Source organism: Cricetulus griseus (genome assembly GCF_003668045.3).
Source record: "Cricetulus griseus strain 17A/GY chromosome 1 unlocalized genomic scaffold, alternate assembly CriGri-PICRH-1.0 chr1_0, whole genome shotgun sequence".
NCBI lineage: Eukaryota > Metazoa > Chordata > Mammalia > Rodentia > Cricetidae > Cricetulus > Cricetulus griseus.
Window position 1 is genome coordinate 194,651,860 of NW_023276806.1, and position 24,999 is coordinate 194,676,858.

At 39.0% G+C, this 24,999-nt stretch overlaps 1 protein-coding gene across 2 annotated transcripts in view; it reads right to left on the reverse strand.

Annotated features, from left to right (window-relative positions):
* Positions 1-24,999, reverse strand: part of Exoc4 (exocyst complex component 4) — a 691,582-nt gene that overhangs the window by 652,775 nt on the left and 13,808 nt on the right. For both annotated transcript variants that reach the window (XM_027391411.2, XM_027391412.2), the window contains exons 2-3: positions 19,500-19,689; positions 10,743-10,937 (exon numbers count right to left, since the gene is read on the reverse strand). In XM_027391411.2, the coding sequence (XP_027247212.1) occupies positions 10,743-10,937; positions 19,500-19,689 (385 nt within the window). The remainder of the gene's footprint in view (positions 1-10,742; positions 10,938-19,499; positions 19,690-24,999) is intronic.

Genomic DNA, 24,999 nt, shown 5'->3' on the forward strand with positions numbered 1-24,999 from the left:
ATAAGAACAACCTCTGTGGTTCATCATTCCTGAGGTTTAAACCAGAAAGAATAGCTGAAGCCAGATAACACTCAAGTCAATACTATTAATAAACCATTTGCAATCCTGAAACTGGTTTATATCTATCTAATCATAACATCTAACAGGTTAGCATATTTAGCTACCTACTGCTTTTCCCACCAACGTATATTTGATGTAGGCTGAATGAGGAATTAATGATAGAGAACTTGAATTCCACCCACACCAAATCCCAGAAATATGGCATAAAAATTTGGATCTTGACATCCATCTGTGCATGTGTTAAGGAATACTAGAACTACTTTCTTAAAAACTCCTTAAACTAGAAAATAGAAGTTAGACATGCCACCATTGATGGTACATGTCCTAGTCCCGAGTGGCCAACTCTCTGGCACCAGCAATATGACTGATATACAGTGCTTTATGCTCCCATCACCACTCCCACCTACAGCCAGCCACTCTTGGATTCGCATCATCAGTGGAACTGAGGGCAACTGTGCCAAGTGGTGCCAGAGCCTTGACAAGAGAAGAGCTGCCCTAGCAGTGCCAGAAGAAACATCAGCACACTCACAAAACAGCACTTCCACCACTGGAGTAGCCATAAAGAGGAATCCAACCACAACTACTGAGTGTACCACCCAACACGGCCTCTCCAGTGGGTTTGTCAAACCTGTTACATACAACACACTGCATTTAAAGCCATTAGTTACAGCCAAAAAAGCTTTACACAGATTATATTATGGTATCCAACTGACACCAAAGCCAACCAAATACCCCAAGACATAAAATTTGAAGAAAGCTATTTACAATAGAAGCAAACTTATGCAAAAAATAGACAGAAGTGTGAAAATGTGAAAATATCCACTTAGGATCATAGCAAATATGAAAAGACAAAGTAACAGATCCCTTCAAAGAAAACAAAAACTCTCTATCAACAAATTCCAAAGAAAATGATCCTGAGAAAATGCCTACCTGTTTATGAGCATCAGGAAAATCAGTGAGAATAAAAAAGGTACAATTATTGAACAAAATTAAGAAAACAATTCATGACAAGTGATAGATTCCACAGAAAGAAATCTTGTAAAAGGATCAAATAGAAATCTTAGAAATGACAGCTATAATAAATAAGATTTAAAATTTTCAGTTGAAAAGTCTCAACAGTAGACTGTATCAAGCATAAGAAAAGAACATAGAATGTTAAAAAGAAAACAAAACAAGTTTCTGGAGTACTTGAAAGCAAAGAAATAGGGGAAAGCAAAAAAAGCTACTGAATGGAATAACAGCTGAAAATTGCCTGATGTGGACACCCAGGAACAAGAAGCCAAAAGACATGGCCTTAAAGGTCCACGCTATGGAATATTACAGTCAAACTGTCCAAAGTCCAACACAGTGAGTTCCTGAGCATCATGGGCTAAAGAATGAAACCCTCTCAAAAAAAAAAATTTCTGCCATCTGATCTGGTTAGTTCACTGTGGAATATCAAAAGCAAACAGCATCAATATATAAAAGAGAGATGGCTAAATCCTCTTGTTTATTGTTGTACTATTCATGATAGCTTAGTTGTACACAATGAAATATTACTCAGAGCTAGTGTCCTATCATTTATAGAAAATGGATGGAACAGGAGGATATAATATTAAGTGACATGAATCAAATACAGAAAGAAAAAGTGCATGTTCCCTCCCATATATAGTTGCTGAAAAGTTAAGCTGAACATAAAACGGTAACTACTAGAGTCTGGAAAGGAAGGAAGGAAAAGGAAATTGCACATCATCAGAGTACAGTTAGAAATAAATAGTGCTTCTAGAGCACAAAGAGATGACTGAAGTTCAAATTAATCCACTATATAATTTAAGAAAAACTAGCAGGGACCAAAGGCTCTAAAAGCAATGTCATGATAAGAAAATTAAGATTAAAATTAAGTTTTCTGCATTTTTAGTATGGCTGTATCTTGTAGGAAAACCCTGGGTTGCAAATAATGATCGCTATCATGTCTGTGTACTGTATTTTAGTGGTTACTATGTAAGGCCATGAGACAAGCACATTTACAGAGGTTTTCTCTTCTAAAGCTCACAGCAGGCTCAAGAGATGGATGCTTGTATCATTCCAACTGCAGGAGGAGGAGACGGCTAAGAGAAATTAAATAATACACCAAAATGCCTCATCTGGAAGGGAATTTAACTCAGTCGAACACTTGAGCATTTGCTGACATGAGAGGTAAGTCAAGTAATGTTTCATCCTAAAAAAGAGAAAGAAAGTGAGAAAACCTCTTATTTGGTCAGTACATACTGTAAATGTGTATTGAAATTACATTACATCTCATAGATATGTATAACCATTTGGCTGTTAGTAAAATACCCCAAATGAAAAATGTCCAAGGAGATAGAAATGATAATTACCCACACTATATGAATATTTCAAATTATCATCCTCAATCAAAACATACAATTAAAATAATAAGCTAGTCTTGCATGCAGGTAACATACATGTTGACTAAAAAGACGATGAAAACGTGCTTAACCTAGCCCTACTTCAAATTACTACCACCTAAAAGTAAGTCCACCTCTAGACTTTTGAGATTATACCATACCCTTTCGTACACTACCAATTTAAAAATTGTATGACTATCAACATTTAAAGAACTTTGTAATGTGTACTGTGATTACTTACAATCTTTCAATAACCCTCAAAGGCATATATTATCCTTAACTCAAGCATTCAGTAAATGTAAGTGACTGGCCACAAGACATGCTGAGTCAAAGAGTCAAAGCTAAGATCAAGTCTAGGTCTTCCACGCTGGCACATACAGTTCTCAATATCAGCAAACAACTTCAAAGAATCATGAACTGAAAATACTATGATATTTTTATTATAGGATTCTAGAAAACTACTCAATTAAATAGCTGCCTTACTTTCCTTATCAGATAGGACCATATTTTCAAAGTATAAGTAAAATAACTCCATTACACAATGCTCACAGAAAGGCATCCCAGAATCCTCTGGGGAAAAGAAAACTATGTAAATATGTTATTATAATTATCATAATAATCCTCATCTGACTATATAGCTATGGATTCTTTTTATAAAGGCATAAAAATAAAGACAAAATGATTAAAAAGACATTCAAAATCTCTATAATCTTAAACAGGCTTAGAAATGAAAATTTATTTTAGTCACAAGCCTTGTGTGACTGTCAGCTAAAGTGCTTCTAAACGACTCACACTGGTTTGGTTTCTACTGATTGAAAGCAATTATGAATTGACTTGTATGGCTGATAAATCAGAACTTGTGTAAATGGTTTTCAAAGCACTCCCTGCAATTTTCATACGATGCAGACTTCTACACACAAATTCTCCCTGGGAGAAAAAGTTTATAAAAATATTAACTCTCATGAAATATCTTCCTGGTTACTCATGCCACTGGGAAGAGGCTGCTATTCTTATATTAATAATTGTTTCCAGAATTAATCAGTCATTGTACATTAAAACCAGCAGCTGGAGTGTTTTGAGTGATAATGAAACCTGTAACAAGGCATCTTCAGCCGTCTTTTCAAGACAATAAGGGAATTAAAATTTCAATTTAAATGCAGAGGTTTGAAACACGCTTCACTGGCAAAATTACTTCAATTAATGTGAGTGGAATACAAAAGGCAGACTGCAGAAACGTGATGCAGCAACCAGAAATTATGTCATTAATGTGCTTGCAACAACCCAGCACAACACTGCAAAGGTCTAATTTAAACCATACATATCACAAAGCTACAGGCTACAATATTAATCAAGCCTCTGATTTCTGTGTGGCTTCTTGTTGGATCATTTTTAGCTTTTCATAAGCCAACAGCAACTGTTTACATTAAAGAAGGAAACAAAAGGCTGGGTCTATTTGCAGTCATTACCTGTCATGACAATTTAATTATTTCATACAATATTCTGGTTATCATATCAAAAGAAGAAATAAAATTCCACCTAGAAGCCAAGCCTACAGCTATAAGACAGGTCAAATTTTAAAACAGGAATAGCAGGAGGTGGCAAGAGCCTTGCATGGGTCACCACTGATTTATTGACAGTGCGTTTATTAACCCATACTGTGGAGGGATCAAATTACTACATATCTATATCTGCACCTGCCTTAAAATGAAAATGCAAAGTCTTCTGTCAAACAAATCCAAGGAACTCAGTGAGGTTTGAAAGACTGGATGGTTTTGTCTTTACTTTCCTCTGAAGCATTTTAGTGCCGATTTCCATTTGGGCCCTAGAGAGTCCTTGAGTAGATTTTACATGTAACGGCATATAACCATGGAGAAAAGAAATGTAATTGTTTTCATATGAGGTCCAGTAAAAGAGTAGTTGCAGACGTTATACTACAGTCATATATACATAAGACTATTGAAGAATATTTCCAATCTCTTATTGACAGAATAGACAAACTGTTGTACATTTAGGTACACCAACTTCCTGAATCAAGCAAATTGCCTCTTTTATAAAATAGTAATGACACCAGAAACCCATCTATCCCAGCTGTAAGAGTGACAAGAGTTGATCCATTTCCCATACAAAATATCAACTCAACGTATGTATATAATCATATTAGCTCTGTTGAAATTTTTTGCTAATTTTAATATTACAAAAGATTAGAAATCAAAGTATCTTGTCAAAAAATTGAAAAAAAAAAAATCACCAAACAGAGGAAATACAGCACAGCTCCTGGGAAAGAAGTACCTTTAAGAAAGTCATGTCCTCCATGTAATGAAGTCTTTCACATAGTTACCCACCTGGCTAATGAGTTGTTAACTCTGACTCTATGAATGTGGCTGTGGTAGGAATGTGGCAAAAAAAAATGGGCAAGATATAAACTCCACAGTCAATGATATACCACATAAATAAAAGCAATTATATGGTAATGAAATTAATGTAGCTTATGAAAAAATAAGAAAGGTATGTAGTATCTGAGATACTCAGAAAGCTGAGTAAATTTAAGCTAATTCCAAGAAGATAACATTGGGAATCACTCCAGGAAAATATGTAGTCAATTAATAAAAAAAAAAAAAAAAATCAAGTCAACAAATAAAAGGTATTTGTTGCAAAACGTGACAACCTATGCTCCGTCTCTGGACTCATGTGGTAAAAGGAGAGAAATTACTTCTGAAGTAATTTCTAATGTAATTTAGATCTTCTGATGCACAAAAATAGATTGAGATCTTTATAGAAAATTGCAACATCAAAGTGTAGAAAAGGATGTGGAGCGGAGTCCCCACTGACCAAAACATCTCCAGCACAACTTCTGTGCCTGGGGCTCAGGGGTCACAGTGTAGGGGGTGGGAAGATTATAAGAGCCAGAAGAATAGGAAGAGACTGTGTCTCCTAGAAATGCCAAAGAGGCTACACACATGAAGTCTCACCAACACAGCTCCCTAAATAGGACCTGAACGAAGATGCCCCCAACAGACATGTTAATGGAGGGGGAACTCTCATGGGGCCCTTAACCTAGGCAACTAAGGAATGTGGAGAGTGGGAGAAATAATCCTCCCTAGGAAAAAGACCCCAATTTGGTTATCCCATGTCAAGTGGCCATCCCTAAAATCATATGCATACAAGAAACACTATAAAGATTAAGCAAATTGTACTGCCATACTAAGGAATATATATATATGGAAGGGGTTAGAGGGAGAAAAGGGAAGGGGGCACATGATACAATTATATTTAAATATATTTATAATTTATTTAAATATATTATAATTTAAATGATAAATGTCAAAGAGATATATGCCTTACATTATCTTTATAAACACCAAATAACTAGACACTATAATTAATATAAAGCTATTACTTTTAAAGCCTTAGAACATAGGTGATGCATTAAATTTAATGGCATATATGTAAGGAATACTTGTAAGGAGTATATTGTCAAGCATTATCAAAAGTCCATGAATATGCTCATGCTCACTGACATAAAGACAAGATTGCTAACACACAAGCCCTTAAAGTCAATGAAATTCTTTTCATTCTTTATGACCATGGAAGAAGAGAGGGCCAAAAGAATATAAGCAATCTCAAACAAAATGAAGGACCATTTTCACCTCCTTTCAAGCTATATTACAAAGTTGCAGTAATTAAAAGGCCATGATTTTTGTACACATAAGCAACTGAACAAAATAAAAAACCTGAAGATACATACATATGGGAAAATTTGGATTGTGACCAACAGCACAGAGCCAACCGGATACAAAGAGCAAAAACTAAAAGTAGATCCCTGGCTCATAGCATAAAAAAGAATGGACTGCTGATGGACTAAAGAATAAAAAATTCTCCAAAACAACAGCATAGAAATTTTTACTTAAAATCACATACCTTACATAAACAATGTTGAGAAATTTTGCATTAAAAATGTTTTAAGAGAAGCTACCATGAACAAAGTAAAAAGAAAAACACCTACTCAAAGACACTATTAATTAACTCACATAGCAGACAAAGGATTAGAATACAAAATACAAAAAAAAACAACTATAAATGAGGGGAAAGGAACAATGTATCTTACTCACTGACCTTGTGGGAGAGGGTGTGGTGATAAACTATTTGTAATTTATTAAAGCTTATCTGAGGATTCAGTAAACAAAGTCAGCCACAAGCCATAGAAGCCAGGCACACATCTTTAGTCCCAGAAGCTAGGAAGTAGTGGTACACACCTTCAATCCTAGGACTCAAATTAAGAGGTAAACAGATCTCTGTGAGCACAAGGCCACCCAGATCTACACAAGATTAATCCAGTCCTAAAGAGAAACAGCTCACACAAAGATGATCTCAGCACCTGGGATCACACGCCTTTAATCCCAGCATTAGGGAGGTATATAAAACAGGAGCAAGGTCTCAGTATCAGGGATTCATTCTCCAGCCACACTGAGGATAGGAAGACACTGAAGTCTCAGGATTCTCCAGCCACACTGAGGAGAGGCAGCAGGATCAGCCTGAGGTAGCAGTAAGAGCTAGTGGTCCACTACTTTGTTTTTTTGACCTTCAGCTTGAAGCTTGAACCCCAGTATCTATGGCTGGGTCTTTTATTTTTCGAGTTACAAGAGGGGACTGTCCATCCACTCCCATCACCCCAAACACAAAGATTTTAGCTAGAACTAATGATCACTACAACCATCTGGTTCAGCATAGGTCTTAGACGTCTATTAATTAGTAAAAAATATAATAAATAAATAGGTTGTTCCCTTCTGCAACTGGATAAAGTCTACAGCCTATACCCCTTGTTCTCTCCCACAAAAATGCAAACACCTAACTCTATCCCCATACACTTAAGTCCAATTGTCCTGGATTGCTTTCTGTTGCTATAACAAACACCACAACTAAAAACAACTTGGGGAGAAAAGGGTTCTTGTTAGTTAGGTCACAGACTACAATCCATCATCCAGGGAGACAAAGGCAGGAACTACAGGCAGGAACTTGAAATGGAAACCCATGGAGGAAGGCTGCTCACTGGCTGGCTCCCTCTGACACACTCAGCTACCTTTCATACACACCTAAATTTCGCCTTACAGTGCAACATCCCCACCTACATCAGAGAGCAATTAAGAATATGCTTCACAAACAAGAAGGCAGGCCATTCTGATCTAGACCATTCTTCAGTTGGGGTTCTTATACAGTCACTCCACATATGTGTCAGGTTGACATGCGTCTGGAAGAAAACAATGAAGACTGCAGAGAGAACACAGAGGTGCTTTCCAAATATGCCTCTGTCCTTTTAGCATACTGTTTACATGAGTCCACTTTTTTTTAACCCCCAAATGTTGCCCAAAGAGCCCAGTGTTAAGGGTGTGGTCTCCACTGGGCAGCACTATTGGAGTGGTGGAACCTTGAGGTAGAACCTTTGTAAATTTGGCCATTGGAGTCATAACTTCAAAGGACCCCAGTCCCTTCCTGTCTCTTTTGCTTCCTAGTCACTGAAAGGTTCAGGCATTATGCTGGCCTGCCCCTGTTACCCTCTGTTCCCCTCTCTCTGTTTCCCCCGCTCTGTTTCCTCTCATCTTTCTTTCTACTCTCTCTCACCTATGTGCTCTCTCTATGGCGACCGGCCATGGCGGTCAGCCATTTACCCCTGTTCCTCTTCTTAGTCTCCCCATTCTGCCGGGCCTTATAATAAACTTATAGTCAATATGTCTGTCTCAGCATTTTTCTTCTTTTTAAACAAAAGAATAACATTTTGGCACCCAACGTTGGGCAGAATGGGGAGACTAAAAAGAGGAACAGAGTAATGGCTTACCGCCATGGCCGGTCGCCATAGAGAGACAGAGCGAGAGCATAGGTGGGAGACAGAGTACAGAGAAAGCAGAGACAAAGCAGAGCAGGGAAACAGAGGAAACAGAGAGCGTAAATGGGCAGGGACCTGTCTTTTAAAGGGGTCCTCTGTATCTGCGTACAGACTTAGTTCCCATGGAACCTTGGGCTGACCAGGGTACTGCCTGTTCCACCAGGTAACAGGGGCAGGCCAGCATAATGCCTGAACCTTTCAGTCACCAGGAAGAGTGACATGCCCCCAAGATGGTGAAATGCCTTGTCCAAACAACCATGAACTGAAACCTCTTAAAGTATAAACCAAAATAAACCTAATCTTTCTTATGAGTTGATTTATCTCAGGTGTTTGTTACATCAAGGAAAAACTATAGTCTCATTTCTATAAATTACAACAAAGAATTTGATGAAGTTATTTAATTAAGACCTGAGCAAAAATTAGTGAAGGGAAGGGCAATAATCATTTTAAGCTTTTAAATAAATAAATTAGCCCATAAGTAATAGGGCCATAAAAGAACATTCTGAAATGCTAAAATGAACATAATTAACCTAAATAAACCCTAACAACCCATTCTAATACATGACATTTAATTAAAAGCAGACGCACACCAAAACAATGACTCAATGATAAAAGCTGCTGTCTATATGTTCCACAAACATATAAAAGCTTATCTATTCTAATTGCTAAACCTTAATAATTTAGCAAAAATATGCATAAATCAACAGTAACACTGAAAAGAAATTTTTTGCTGTTGGACATCCCAGTCATTATGAACTAAGATGTCATTCTGAGAAGATGCTGCAAACAAGCTGGGCCTGGCAGTGCCGGGCTGCAATCCTGGCTGCATCAAGGCCAGGCGCACTCCAAGGCGCACTCAGGCTACAGATGAGTTTGAGATAGCCTTGACGAGTAAAACCTTGTCTCAAAAAACTACAACAAATATCAGGCAGTGGGGACACACACCTTTAATCTCAGCACGCTGAAGGAAGAGGCAGACAGATCGCTCTGAGTTCAAAGACAGCCTGGTTTATAGAATGAGTTCCAGGGCAGCCAGGGCTACAAAGAGAAACCCTGTCTTAGGGGGTAAAAAATAAATAGAAAAAGGGCTGAAGACACAGCTTAGTGGTAGAGGGCAGAGTGCTTATCAACCATGTGCAAGGTCCTACATTCAATGGCAAGAACCTAAAAAACAAAAGCACCAACAACCACACACACACACACACACACACACACACAGAGCTAAAAAAAAAAAAAAAAAAAAAAAAAAAACAGGAAAGACTAATTATTTTACTACACCAAGACTCTTTCTTTTACTACATCAATATTGCTTGTACTGTTAAAATTGATGATTCAGTTGGCTTGTAACCAATATGTGATAAAATAATAAGACACTTCTCACCCTTTTGTTAACAAATTGAAACTCCTTACAGCAAACTTCTATCAAAAAGAAGCGTGGTGGTGGTGGTAGTGGTGGTGGTGGTGGTGGTGGTGGTGGTGGTGGTTGTTGTTGTTGAGGGGGAAGTTGAGACAGTGTTTATCTTTTTAGCTCTGGATGCCCTGGAACTCACTCTGAGACCAGGCTGGGCTCAAACTCCTTTAATCCCAGCAAAATTCTTAATGGAAGTGAATGAAATATTTCATCAAAGTCCACACCAAGACCATCAGTGTTTTCACCAACATAATTTGAAAAACAAAGATAAAGAACTTGCCCCCATTGTGGATAAGAGAAAAATTCCTATCTAGCACAGCTGCTGTTAAGAGCTTCTGTAGACTTCTACAGAGATATGGATGTGTGTAAATGGGCAAGAAGATAGGACAGTCCTCCAGAAAAGCCACCAGCCTTAGAAAAGTCAGGTCCAAGAGGGATTAAAGTCTGGCTTGACATTCACCACAAATCGCACCCTCTAGGAACTTCCATTAATTCAAAAGTATCAGAACACCATGGACTGAAACAGTCAAGGCCAGGTCATGGAGCATCCAGCACTGTAAAGGTCCTTCTAAGATTAGTATCAAAGAAGTCATTTTCTTTCTCACCAGGTAAAAGAAACAAAACAAAGCTATAATCAATCAAAATATCACTTCAAAACCTTTATGGAACACCTAACTTTACAAATCTTCAAGTCTGTGTCACATAGATTTCTCCTCTAAAATGAAATTCATAATCATCCTCTGAAGCTAAGAAAGCAATCTCTCATTATCATTTCAACACAATTCCAATACTGATTTCTTTCCACCGCATTTCTTGCTTTGGTTCAAAGGGCAGAAATACACACATAATAGCCATCTACCATTTCAAAAACTGCAGGAAGAGAACTAGCTAGGGTTCCCCTGCAAGGGCTTGAGAATCCTGAGGGGTGTTTGTACCATGCCATATGCAGAGAGAAGAGAGCTTCGGTATCTTTGCAGGAGTGAGACTTTGCACAGGCTGCTCTTACCAGCATGTCAGTGGCACTAAGGTAGTGCTTGCTGGCCATGCACTGTTCCAGTTTTTGAGGCACTTGCTTGATGTTCTCAATTTCATCCAGCAGGTTCAGTACATGCTTATGCTCAATTCCTTCAATCCACAGTTTACGAAGCTCATCCCGTTTGCAGTGCAACAGCATCTTACAGGAAAGGAGATTCTCTTTTACCTACAATAAAACATGTTGGATCTTCAGTCAATTCAAAATCTTGCCAGCCTAAACCACTATCCTGGTTAGTATCCCTTAGTGGTCCTGTGTGTGTAACACTTCCTAATTCCCTCCCACTTATTTCCCTTGGTTGATCCCCTTGCTAAATTCTAATCCTGATTCTGGTCACTTGGCTGCATCACTAACTCTCTGTGTTTCTATTTTCTCTCCCATGAAACGAGAAAACCACTTCTAGCATACCTTTGAGTGAACCTAGAAATAATTACAATGGATATTGGAACTCTGAAAATCCGAGGCACCATACAAATGTGGACCCACCCTAATGGGAATGATCAGTAAGAGTTCTAGTATTCCTTCACCAGTTCCCCCTGCAGCTGAAAGCTACAGGACCCATGCTTACAGGTATAGAACTCCAACCCATTTATTACCAAGGATCTCAGTGCTCTTCCCAAATGGCCACAATAAAATTAGAGCCAACCTTGGAAAAGGAGTAAGCACATGTAGAGATAATCTCAAAGACACATGACAGACTTTTTAAGCATCATTCAGTAAATTTGATATTAGATAATCTACAGCATTCTATAAATCTAACATTCTAACTGCTGCAGATGCAAAATATGATTAAAGGTAGCAAAGTATTGGGAGAAAGGGGATTGGGAAATGGACATTAATCACAATCATATCATAAAAGTTTCATTTTCTACCCTATAAAATTCTCAATGTTTCAAACATGGAAAGGGAATTTTTAAAAATGATACGGTGTCATGTAGCTCGGGCTGGCTCAAACCCACTGGCCTTGACCTGGTGATCCTACTGTCTCCTGCTCCCTAGCACTAGGCCTCAAGCACATGCTGCCACACTTGAGTTTTTGCTGGGAGATTTTTAAATTCCATTATCATCTACAAATCACATAACTGCTTTCAAACACTGTTGACAGTCCTAGCATATGCTTCTATATGGAGCTCAACATTTGTTTAGTTTTGTCTCTATTTCCCCTGAGGTGACTGCAACTCTGGTGTAGACTTGGTGCATTCTGACAGCCATGTACACTTACATGATCCAAACTGCCAATAGTATGAGGCATGCCCATGACCCTAGAGAGTCTGTGTGTCTGTTTCTCTTGAAGAACTGTATTCTTTCTCAGTGAGAATATTTTAAGGATGAACATACTACTGACACTGTGCTTTTGACTACTGTAAAATGAAATTTCAGTATTTGTCTCACAAGCATGGAAAAGGTGAAGATAGACAGCTAAGGCCAGAAAGTCTCTTGAGAAAACAACTACTCTGAATTCATAACATCTAAGTCCATTTTCTATGTTATAGGTAAGAAGAATTTGTGATGTCCTTTCAGAAGCATGGTGGTAAGACTCCATCAAGGGGGTAGAGAAAATCTGACAGAGATGGTTCTAGTTCTCACCATTGCTTCATGTACTTCCACCATGGTAAAAGCAAAGAGATTCTTTATAAACAGGACATCAAGAAAAAAAGAACAGAAGAGGGATGCGCAAACAGAAAACCACAGAACAATTCTAGAAGCTAGCCAGAAGATGGATAGTGGAAGTTAGCAAACCATGAAAGCCTGGGTGCCTCGGCCTGGAGTGGGTTTTGCTATACTGAAGGTGCAGGACATGGAAAGCCAGAGTAAAGAATTCAGACTCCCCATAGGGATATTTTGTGGACCAGCATCCCATCCCATCAAGCCACATGAGCAGTTGAGTCCTTCTGCCAGCAATTGCCAAAGCTGGACAACTGGAAAGGATTTGGCTCAAGGAATGGTAGGTATGGCTGAAGGGTGAGATGCACTGAAGAAAAACAAGAGGAAGTAGTCAAAGGGGAGCTAGGACTATCAACCAGCATGATCCTTAGGACCTCAGGGCCTTTAGCACTGTCTATGATTCAACTCCAATAACATTGACAGCTCCCTCTCAGCACCAACCACAGAAAGTAAGGGTGCTCCATCAGGGAACTCAATGGCAGTCAAGCCTTCTTTGAGACCCTTCTTAGAGGAAGAGGGAGAAAGTAGTGACACAGGAAAGGGGAGGAGATGGTGACAGCTAGAAATTCTGAGGAACAGAGCAATAGACAGCAGAAAAAAGTGAGAGCAAGAAGTGGTGGGGTATGAAATACAGTGTAGACTGTGTAACTTAAGTATTAGGAAAGCTGAGGCAGGAGGAGCCTAAGTTTGAGGCCAGCCTGGACTACAATAGCCAAGTTTGAAGTTAGCCTGGGCTACATAGGAGGAGTGAATTCTCTGACACAATAGTAACAAATTCAAATAGAAAAAAAACAAATTTACTGACATATAATATCAGAATATATGCATATTACTGCATGAAAATTAAACCTCAGTAAAGATGAGGAATAAAACATTGAAGGAAATAATATAAAACCAGGGTAGGGGATATGACTTTAAACCCAGAATTCTGGAGGCAGAGGCAGGCAGATCTCTGTGAGTTCAAGGCCAGTCTGATCTACATAATAAGTTCTAGGATAGCCAGGACTACATAGACAGACAGGGCTGTCTCCAACAACAACAATAACAATAATAATAAATGAATGGGAGGGAGGGTGACGGTACCACACAAACTCGCATGTGACAATTTTCAAAAGCCAAACTCAGAAGAGAGGAAAATGACAGTTACCAGAGGATGGGACTGAAGAGCTGTTAGCGACAGGATACAAATTCTTAGTTAGATAACAGGAGAAAATTCAAGATGCTGACTGAAATTAACAGCAATGTGTCTTATACTTGAAAATTGCTAAGAGATGCTGTAATGGTTTTACTACAGAGAAATGATATCTATGTAAGGTGATGTACATATTAACTTGATGTAACCATTCCACAAGGTGTTCAAATTCCAAAATACCATGGTACATCCATAAATGTACATAATTTTTATTTATCAATAAATTTAAATAAGGTCTTTTTAATTGGGGGGTATGAAACAGGAACTCTGTCATAAAGGTACCAAACTCACATAAACATTTATTTCTCAAATCCATGTTCTATTTTTATAAATGTGATGACAGTATTTTCACTCTGTTATGTCTAATTTACAGGGATAATTAATATTGAAAAATTATATTATCCTGCTTCTATCATAAATAAACCCATGGAAAGCCAAGTTGTTAAATCGTATCATGCTTTGCCTCCTCAGAATTACAGTTAACTTGACATTTGCTCCAAATCATGTGTTCAGCAGCACCGAGAACTTCAGGCTCAATATACACAACTGTAAGTCACTCTAATTAGAGGACAGAAGAAAAGAAGAAAATAAAACAGGGCTCCAGAGACTACTGAAATAAGAGATGTGAGATGATATAGGTGGCGGAAAAGTAGAAATTTTTGTAACACAACTTTGGGACAAAGGAATGAAGAAAACTAACTTGGGCTTTAAAAATATACAAACTTGCCTCAGCTTTTGGAAGAGAAATAGCAGAAACACACTTAAGAGGGGCTGATAGATAACTGCTCAGGGAAAGACAGGAAGGTCATAATCTTTAAGACACAAAAGCAGAACAGTACTGAGTTCAAAACAAGAGAAATAAAAATGGTAAATTCCTCTGAAGGTGCTAACACCCATAATAAAGTACAGCACATGTGCAAGCATCTTAGGACACCTGTGGACCAGAAAGAACCTAAGAAGTTCTCTCTTGAGCAAGAAATGGTCACTAAAAATCAATATATCAATATCACTTAGTTTACAAGTACAAAATATTATTCTATCCCTTTTTGACGGTGGAAATAAATCTACATCTAAATGCTTTCATACACACATGACTGTGAGAAGGGTCCAACTGAGTTTGTCTTATAGAGTTTATAGAAAGTTTACTGAAAGAATAAACTTGAGAAACAACAGCCATGTTTAAATTACCCTCACATTTTTATTTTCCATGCTTCACCTTTAGTTTTTTTAACTTCCATTCTCAGGTTTAAAATTCTCTGAAAACCTCCTCTCAATTCATTCCAAGGGCAATCCCTTCCTTTTCAGCTGCTGGATGCAGACACAGATCAAGAAACCCTTGAGCTTTATGGTAAGATTGCCTCGAGGTTCCTATGACTGCAATAATGTACTTAAGACTACTGTTCTACATTTAAATTACAACTCTTGTTACTGGCCATTGTTTAGCATGTCCATTTCTGGAAACCTGAGGTTTTCTTCCCTTTCTCATACAAATAGTTAAGAATTTTCATTAACATTTAGTCTGTAAATAACATCTTACGAAAAATATGCTGTTCTCCTATGACATTCTTTGTATTAATTAAGGCTATTCTTCATCTTAATTCTACCTCTCAAGGTATACTCTCATATAAAAGTCAGAAGTCATGTTGGGTAAATGTTAAGTAATGAATGTTGCATTCCTAAATAATGGGGCCCCTAAGAACATCACTTGAATAATTATTCATAGCTCTTTCTAGTTATAGGCAAGAAAAGCAGGTTTTTATTATGGTATCTAATACCAAGAAAACAGCCAATAAAAAGTAAAATGTTGTGTCCATATGTATACCAGAAAGCCAAGTGTACATTCTGCTTTGTGAACCCTTCTTCTATGATAGGCATCAGACTACTTAATATGTTTAAAAAAATCTTCACTGAACTCACCTCGTCTTCCTCACATATCATGGAGAAACATCAACAAAGCATGGCATATCTGGTATGAGTTTTCAATCTGTATCAATTAATAGCCATCAACGTCAATGCCATTGTAACAGTCACCATGAGACTAGCAGAACCCATGGATTCTGAGGCATCTGGTTTTGGCCAATTTAACAGTGTATTTAATTACTCCAGAATTTTGTTTATTATCCATACTACTTGACCTGATTGGTCATATATGGTATTTCATTTACAATGATTATTTTTTAAACTATAAAAAACTTCCAAATGGACTTGGTCAATGTAAAATTTTCAATGTAAAATTTGAGAAGAAAATCAAACCCACCAGCATGTATTTATTCTGAAGGACATAGATTCTAAAAATATAACCTAAATGGATATATGGAAGTGACCTCAAAACGGAAGGCAATGCATAAATAAGAACACATCTCTGACTTGTTCCACCTTAAAATATATTCCTACATCATCAGATACAATATGCCTTTAAATATTAGCCACATTATGTTGTTACTATGTTCAAAACCTTACCACTTCCAAACGGCTAAAAATTATGCATAGCACATATTGCAAAATCTTCATTTATATGAGTCAAGTGTGCATCAGTACACTCGCTAAAAACTGGAGTCCATCTAATAACCTGATAGACCCTATGGCCGCAAGTCCCCTTTGCCACACCTCACACACCAGCACCTTCGTTTGTCTCCTATCACTCTCCTGACTCCTCACTTGGCTTTCAGCTCACCAGTGCTCTTGCTGCACCTATCTCTCCTTCCTCAAGAGTTCTATAACAGACTCTCTTCCTCATCCTCTTCAGATACTAGCCTTCCCTGGCCAACCTTGTTAAAAAAGCAAATCCCTAGTCATTTCCTTGCTTGTATTTTTCTTTTATTGCCATGTGGTCTGTTTGTTCTGATTAGAATGTAAACTAAAACTTAAATTGTCTGGGCAGAAATCTTTCACTTCTATACTCCAGAGCCTAGAATAACTATCTCTGCATGATAGTTTGGTCTCTATTGAAGAGATAAAGAGACTAAACAAACACTGGAATAATCTAGTTGTTTTTGTTTCTATCCTATCTTCATGTTTGTTCCATGAGGACAGGGAATGGTGTCTTCCACTTTTTATATCCACTAGTACCTAAAACAGAACCAAGAGCATGGCTGGCACTCAAGAGATGTGTTGATAGACTCAATCTTCTTCATATTCCTTCACTAGAGAACAGGAGGAAAACTTCAAGTCAGATCTGAGTATTTCCAACTTGCTGTGTGGCTCTAGAATAATGCAGCCTGATGGTGGCTGACTCATGCACATTTTCACCTGAGACAATTATCTACCTATCATTGGTATATAACCTGAATTGTGGGTAAAAAACCAACAATGAGATGGAAAGATGAGTGGGAAAACATTACTGCTTCTTTGGTCATTACAAAAAAAAAAATGGATGCTTAAGATACAAAATTATCAAAAAAAGGAATATAAACAAATTTACTTTCATTTTCCAGCATTTTTCCTTGCTTATTAATCAATTATGACAGTGTTCTTTGCAAAGCTTTCACCCTGTACTTCTTGTCCAAATACTGACACTGGATCAGGAGACATTTACTTTCTTGGCAAACTGGCATAATAAACACTTCTTTTGTTTTCTTTCTTTAGCTCTGACTTTAGTATACTGAAAGTAAGAATGGTACATAGAATAGTGTGTGGCTTCTATAAAATGCAAGACTCTCAAGATGAGACCCTTGTTTTCAGCACCAAGAACAAGCCGACACATTCTGTTGCCAACAATGATGCTGAGTGGTAGGACCAGGGTAATCACTGCTGACACCTCCCTGGAGATTAGGACAAATCCTTCCAGTCAGCCAAAGCCATCAGAGGTCCCTCACCCTTCCTCTCTTGAGCTTATTATACTGGGTCAAAATGGACTAGAGTTTGTTTTGCATAAGAGCAACTCATCTATAGCTTCATCTAGTTTCGCAGATAAATCCATAGGAGGAAACTACCATATTTAAAGGCAAAGAAATATAGTATTCCTTTCAAAAATCAGCCAGTTGTTTTCAAAATGCAAAGAGATTGCTTCAGGAAAGGTTAGGAGCTTACTGGCTCCGATGCAGGACTGTAAGAGGCTGAAAGTCACATCTGCAGTGTCTGAGAAGTATAATGTATGCACTGCTTACAAAATTATACCACAAGTTCTAGAGGACAAGAAAGAATGTAACACCTTGAGCACAGCTGTTCCTGGGCTGGAACAAGCTAGGGAGTCCTCCATATCTCACAGCCCAGATAGCAAATTCCACACCACAGTCTGCATGGGACATAATGTCCCCAAGGTGCTTGAGAGGCGGTTGCCAAAAGGGAGGCGAAGCATGTTGCTCTGCAGTTCTCACCCCAACATTACATAAGCAGAGATTTCTAGCCCTGTTGGTATTTGACATGTTGGGGTTCTGCATGTTTTATACTTATTTTTTAGGGGTGAAAAGCACTGCTTGAAAATTTCCTGGGGGAAAAAAAAAAAAAAATGACAGTAAGGGCTTTAGAGTCAGGGAGCCCTAAGTCCACATTCTAAATCTGTTGAGATAACAGATGCAATCATACCCTGGCAACAACAACAAAAAAGTCAGTGTTCAATACAGGTAGCAATTACTGTTACTTATCAAAACAGTACAAAAAAGTATTAAAGGAGTGATCCTCCAAATACACAGTCTAGAGGCTCAGGAAATGGCTCAGTGGGCAGTACCTGCTGCACAAGCATGGCTACGTGAGTTCAGATCTTTAGCAGACACATAAAAGCTGGGCATGGTGGTATATGCCAGTAACCCCGGTGCCAGATGGACAAAGACAAGTAAAGTCATGAAATTTGCTGGGAGGCCAGTGTAGCTGAATCAGGGAGCCCAGAAAACTATCGATTATAAAGTCGGGGCCCAAAAAATTATCGATTATAAAGTATTGGGGTCCAAACTTCTGAATCTTCCATAGTCTTTCAAATGTCCGACTAATCACTGCCGCCAGATGGCTTGGCCTCAGTGGAGAAAGTCTCCTAGTTTGCATAACAACAGACCTAGGCCCAGGGGGTGCCAGTACCTATCCAGGGAACTTGCTTAAGTGCCCAGAGACTGTTTAGGTGCCTCTTGAATTAAAAGAATTACTTGATGTCAGCTATATACATGATAGTAGATGCCTTCTGCAGTCGCCCCCACTATTGGAAAGCCATATAGGAGGATGCTTGAATAAACCAGAGACTCCAGTTTCCAGCAGGGACTGAGAGACCTCCTGAAATGACAAGATGCCTGTGTCTGGGCTTTATCACTGTTGGATAGCTAGGAGTTTCCAGATCCAACACCCCCCAACTCAGGGATGGACCCAGGGCCATTTGGCTGGCTCTGATCTCAGTCCCAGAGACATCAGTTCTGAATAGATAGCCTTTGTAGCATGGGACTGATATAAGCCGGCCCCCGGCACAGATACAGTGAGATCTTGTCTCAAAAAAAAAAAAAAAAAAAAAAAAAAAAAGAAAGAAAGAAAGTAGGAAATAATGCAGGAAGATACCCAATGCTGACCTCTGGCCTCCATACACAGATACATGCACACACATGCACACCTGTACACATATGTGCATATGTATACACACACACACACACACACACACAATAAAAAAATAAAAATACATAGCTAGGAACTACAAAAGTTGGATGTGATGGTATGCAGTCTTTTGTTTTATTTTATCTTATAGATGTTGGCCAAATACAAAAAAAGCACCACTTATAAATTCACTTTGTCCTTCAGGTACTAAAGGCAGGGTACTCAGAAAACTATAGCTTTTCAAAATTCCATAAGCTGTCTTTATGAATCACTGGTCAGGGGCCATTAGGCACTACTGTGGCACAGCTGCAAACCACACCTGTAAAGGAAGGGACAATTGCCAGACAGGAGGGAAGGAGGCTCACCTGCTTGATTTTATTCCGAGAGTTAGTGATACGCTCTGTGATGCTCTGGTAAGTTCGAATGGCCGTTGTCAATTCTGTGTAGTGTTGAACGATCAATTCATCCAGGTCACGGTCGCACTTCTCATAGGCTTCTTCAAGGCGACCTTTCTCATTTTCTCTGTCCTCAACATCATCACTAGTAGACAGAGTCCTGGTGAAGACAGAATTTATGAAGCCATGTATGTGGCCATGTCAAACTTCAAAGCAACAATCAGAAGAACAGTATCCAGTCAATACAGAATCACATTCATACACAAACAAGGAAATGACCTGAGTTACCAGAAGATACAAAATAACCTTCAAGGCTGGTTCCAACACGCAGCAAAGTGCATGCACAGGTTGCCTAGCCACAGAGCCCACCCTTCATCTACCCTCTTGACGCCTGAAATTACATTAATCAGCACAGATCGCATGGATACGACGGAAGCTCAGCAGCTCTTGACTGGTAAGAATCATGATAATTCCTAACAGGTCCATTCTTCTTACAACTCTGCCTAACAAAACCTACAAAACATCTAGAAAAAGGTCCCTTCTCCTGCCCAGGACACTGACCCATAAAGCTGAGATTCAAAGACACTTGGTCATCTGTGGAACCAAAGGCACAGTACATGCTACTGCAGCTGTGTTTGTGGGCCACATGATGGAGCTGAAGCTGCCCACCCCTCAAGACTTCTTGCTAAGGGAGAAAATAAATATCACTGTTTAAGTCACTTCTGGGTATCCCTCTTTCATATGTGGCTGAAGTATACTAAGATAAAATTTCTCTCAGCAATGGACCACCTTCTAAAGAGCTCGTGTGAATGGCCTGAAATAGGAACAGAGCCCCCAGCAGCCTGGGGATAAGGTCACGTTAATTCTAAAATCTGTTACAACAGCAATAACCCATGCTGCACTACAAGACAGAGGCGGCATTCACTATTCTTCAAACAGTACCAACAAGATTGATAGGAATCAACAATAACCAGACAATGAGATAGGTACACTTATTAAAAATCTTTCAATAACTCAGTTTGATACATGGGCCACAGATCTTTGTTTCCTCCATTATCTTTCTTGGATAATTTTTTTTAATTTAGTATTATAATAAAGAAACCTTTTTCTCTTATCTGCTCCCTGTGGTAATTTAGAGTTTCATTAAATTCCCTCAGATTTGTCAGCTTATACATTCAACTTAGTTTATTTCATTTATCTTTTTTAATTTAGGGAGGGGGATATTTTAGGCTCTCAATGATGGATGCAATCAATTATAAGTCCATCATTAGAACTGCTTTCAAAGACAGTCTGTCAGCAAATCAATCACGTACCCACTTCCTGACACTTTCAAGCAAAATACTGTATAGCAGTCTTCTCCAAACTGTCATTCAGAGCAAGGGGTCTTAATTCATGAGCCACACAATATATAAAACTTCTTTTTCAATTTAGAGGGAAATTCAAGAGGCCTGTCCGTGACTTCAATGTACCTTCCAAAATGAATTCTGTAAATGTGTTAGGGATGCCAAGAGATCAAGTGTTGCATGAAATGAAACAGTACTGGGAGCTATGAAGGGCAGTACCAGGCCAGACCCTATTTCCTCATCTGTAAACCTGTGATCCTAAGCCAGATGAGTTCCAATTCAGGTAGAGAACACACAAGTATTTAACTACTAAAGTAAATCTCAAAGGGAGAGACACAAAAATCACCCTCAATATTTGGTTCAGAATATCTTAGCATGTCTCTCTGTTGTTTTTATGATATATAACTTTGCTCTTTAAATCCGAAACCTTCCAGGATATTAATCTAAAGAGCAATCCAAAATTTCCTTCCAAATTATCAACTGTCCCATTGGTAACAATCTCTGGATATTTTACTCCATCACTTCTACAGTGCTACACAGCATGAGCCTGCCATTTCCACAGTGCCTTCCACATTCCCCTTCCCCCTCACATACACACTGCCATTTGTGGAAGGAAACATGCCAAACCTCTCACACTGTTTACCTTAACTAGTCAGAATTACCATTAAGGAAAATGTCAGGCTCAGGAAGGACACCTTCTCTGGCATGAGCTGTCACTGCAATGCATTACTGGATCATTAGGAGTTACTTAGGAAAGAGAAAGGGTTACTAAAACGAAGATTAGGCGTAAATTGAGTCCACAGGGGATATTTTCTTCTATTTTCATTTCCAGAGGAAATATTTACAGAAGAAGTACCCTGTGCAAGTTTGACTCACACTGAAAGTTCATCCTCTTCCTTTTGATGTAACCTGGGATGAATGACAGCTCGTCCATCTTTAGTCAAACACATAAAACTCTAAAAATACAGCTTGTTACAGTATTTTTTAATTAGTGAAGGGAAAGGCAGTAAGACAATGAAACTAATGAAGACCTCTAAAATTTAGAGAGACTCACAATGTAAGAAACCAGCTTTATTCGGCACTTTATCGAGTATGTGTCCACTCCCCCGGAGTGGGGCCTCTTGTTATCTTCCTTTCCACACTAGAAGCAGCTGAGCTTTGAAGAGATTAATTTGCCCACCTCACACAATTAGAATAAGAGATCCTAGAAGGACTGAAAACCCACGTCGGCCTGCTTATGGATTAGGCTTTAAACAGCTTCGGAGTAATTAAAATCTATCTCTGAACTCCACCTAGGTTGAGCTCCTTATTCCAACACAACTCCTACCCAGTTTCACAGCATGGAAGTTTGCATGTGCTGACATGTTAATGACAAATGGTGTGGGGTTTAGAAGGCTATTTCCAAAACAAAGAGATATTATATACCACAAGACAGGCACAATCATTCTGAACTACATTGTGTTTGTTCTTCCCAGGTTTTAGTTTGGAGGGGTTTTTGTCTTTGTTTTGAGGGTTGTTTTATTTGTTTTCATTTTCTAAGATAGGGGCTTGCTAGCCAGCTCAAGCTGGCCTACCAATTATCATGCAGCCAAGACTGACCTATATGGTCCTCCTGCCTCTGCCCCCCAAGTGTTAACGCTCAAGCATCACCACACCTGGCACTACAATGCAGTCTTAGTGAAAAAATGATCTATGATCTGGTGGACAGTCATTGCTGATGAGACATGTTTCACATGTTAAACATTAATACTAAGCCCAGAAATGTATACATCCCCCATTGCCCTGTGTCTAGAACATGGGGAAGGCGGTAAATATGAGGCCTGGAGAACAAACAGAAGCAATGCAGTGGTCACATAGTAAGTACAGTCTCTGATAGCCTTAACATAGTACAGTGAACCTGACAGTATCACGACCCTTTATTTGATACATGAGCAGAGGTCCAGAGATGGGAGTATTTGCATACATGCACACAGCTAATGGAATCTGAGCTGGAATTAAAGCTGAATACACTTGAAACCAAAGCCCAGTCTCTTTCTACCATATATAGTAATTGCTATTCTTCCTACCTCAATCCCAAACTGAGGACTTCACCCTAATCATGTGACAGCTCACCAATATTTCTTTCTTTCTTTTTTTTCCAGGGGGAGGAGGGGAAGGGAGAAGGGTGGGTTTGAAACAGGGTTTCCCTGGGCATCTCTGGCTGTCCTGGAACTCACTCTCTACAGAGTGACCTTGAACTCACAGAGATCTGCCTGCCTCTGCCCACTACACTGGGATTAAAGGTGTGTGCCATCACCACCCAGCTTGTTTCTTTTTTTCTTTTGAAGCAATGCTGCTGGACCTGACAAAAAGGTTAAAAAATAATAATAATAACAAAAACAAAAAGGCAGAAGCAAAGGACAATGAGTTAGGTTGACACTCCAAGATGCATTCAATTACACAGCCACTCTTTAGATTCTGCCCATATTTCATGTAAATCTTGATTATAATTTACAAACTGCTGGGGAATACAAAAGGGTAAGCTAGACTGCAGTGACAATGGACACAGAGATGTTCCCGGATCACTAAGAATTTTTTACTAAGACAGCTCTGGTATTTTACATGATGAATTACATCTCTAAACATGACTAATTAATCCCCAGAAAGGAATGTGTTTATCTAACAGGCTAAAGGTCCACCAAATCCTTCTAGCAGGAACAAGGATGGTGGATGGGGCCAGTGAATTCACAAGTCACCAGCTCCTGGAGAGTCCCACAGACAAGCACTAAAACACGGGATAAAGATCCAGAGACTGAAAATGGAATCCCATGGTTCCTTTTATTTTCTTCTTTTAAATAGCAGCTTCAGTCTTTCAGTTGCCAGACAAATGTCGTGAAAGGAAAATGAGCACTCACCATCAGCAGCTCCTTCCATGGAGAAATCCTGTTCTCGCTATGGACTTTAGCAGAGTAATGGAGTCCAGACACACTCAAGAGCATAAAAGTCAATGCTCTTGTTTTAATTAAAAGATCAAAGGAAGTGCAAACGGGAGGGAAAGCAAGCGCAACTATGAAAATCTGGTTACTCACCAAGACAGCCCATCACTCACTGAAGCCAGAACTTTCAATCAAAGACAGAGGAAAAGAAAGAAAGAATTAAACAACCAAATCTAGACTGCTGCCGGAAACACAACAAACCCTTCTTTGGACACTCACCATGCACATCACACAGAGGCGTTCAGAGTTTGCAGAAGGAGCTCTGTGGGACAACACTTGCCCAGCATGTTCAGGGTCCTGGGTTCAGTACACAACAGTGCACAAAAAAGTTCACTTTTCTTTCCCCACACCACTACTTATGCACAAAGTTCAGCATATTAGCTGGGTGTGGCAGCCCACGCCTTAAATCCCAACATTCAGAAGCCAGGGCTACATAGAGAGAGATGGTCAAAAATAAAAAATAAATGTAGAATATGCAAGTTTATAAATTGAGTTAGGTATAGTAATGTCAACACTTAACGAGGTGGAGACAGGAGGATCAGGAGTTGAAGCCATCCTCAGCTACAAAGTAAATTTGTGGCCAACCTGGGTTATAGGAGACCATCTCAAAACAAAGCAAGAAAAGAAAACCACAAGAAGTATCTGCAAACTCAAATAGGGCTTTGCAGTGGGGCAAGCCAGCATTGTCTTCTAATCCTAGACACTTAGAGACTAAGGCAGGAGCATCAACACTCGAGGTTAGCCTGAGCTAACAGTGAGGCCCTGGCTTAGAAACAGAAAATCTTAGTAAACAGAGACAAATCGAACTCTGCAACCCCAGTGAGGTCCTCAACTTCTCTGGGTGTGATTTCCTTGTAAGAAGCCAGAGAGTAAAAACACCTGCCTCTCCAGGGTGCTTTAAGGACTGAAGAAGTGTGGGAATGAGCTGTGCAAAATATAAAGCAATATAGAAATGCAGAGTCACAGCATTAGAATCAAAATTAAAAAAAAATCTATGAATCCCAACCACTGTTAGCCCAAAACCCTTCAAGCTCCCCACCCAGAAGTTCCTATAGATCTATTAGGAAAACACCTGTTATCTAGATTCTTACAGTGCCTGGCACATTAAATGTTTAGTGAAAGCTCCATCATCTGCAGCAGCAAGATGCAGGA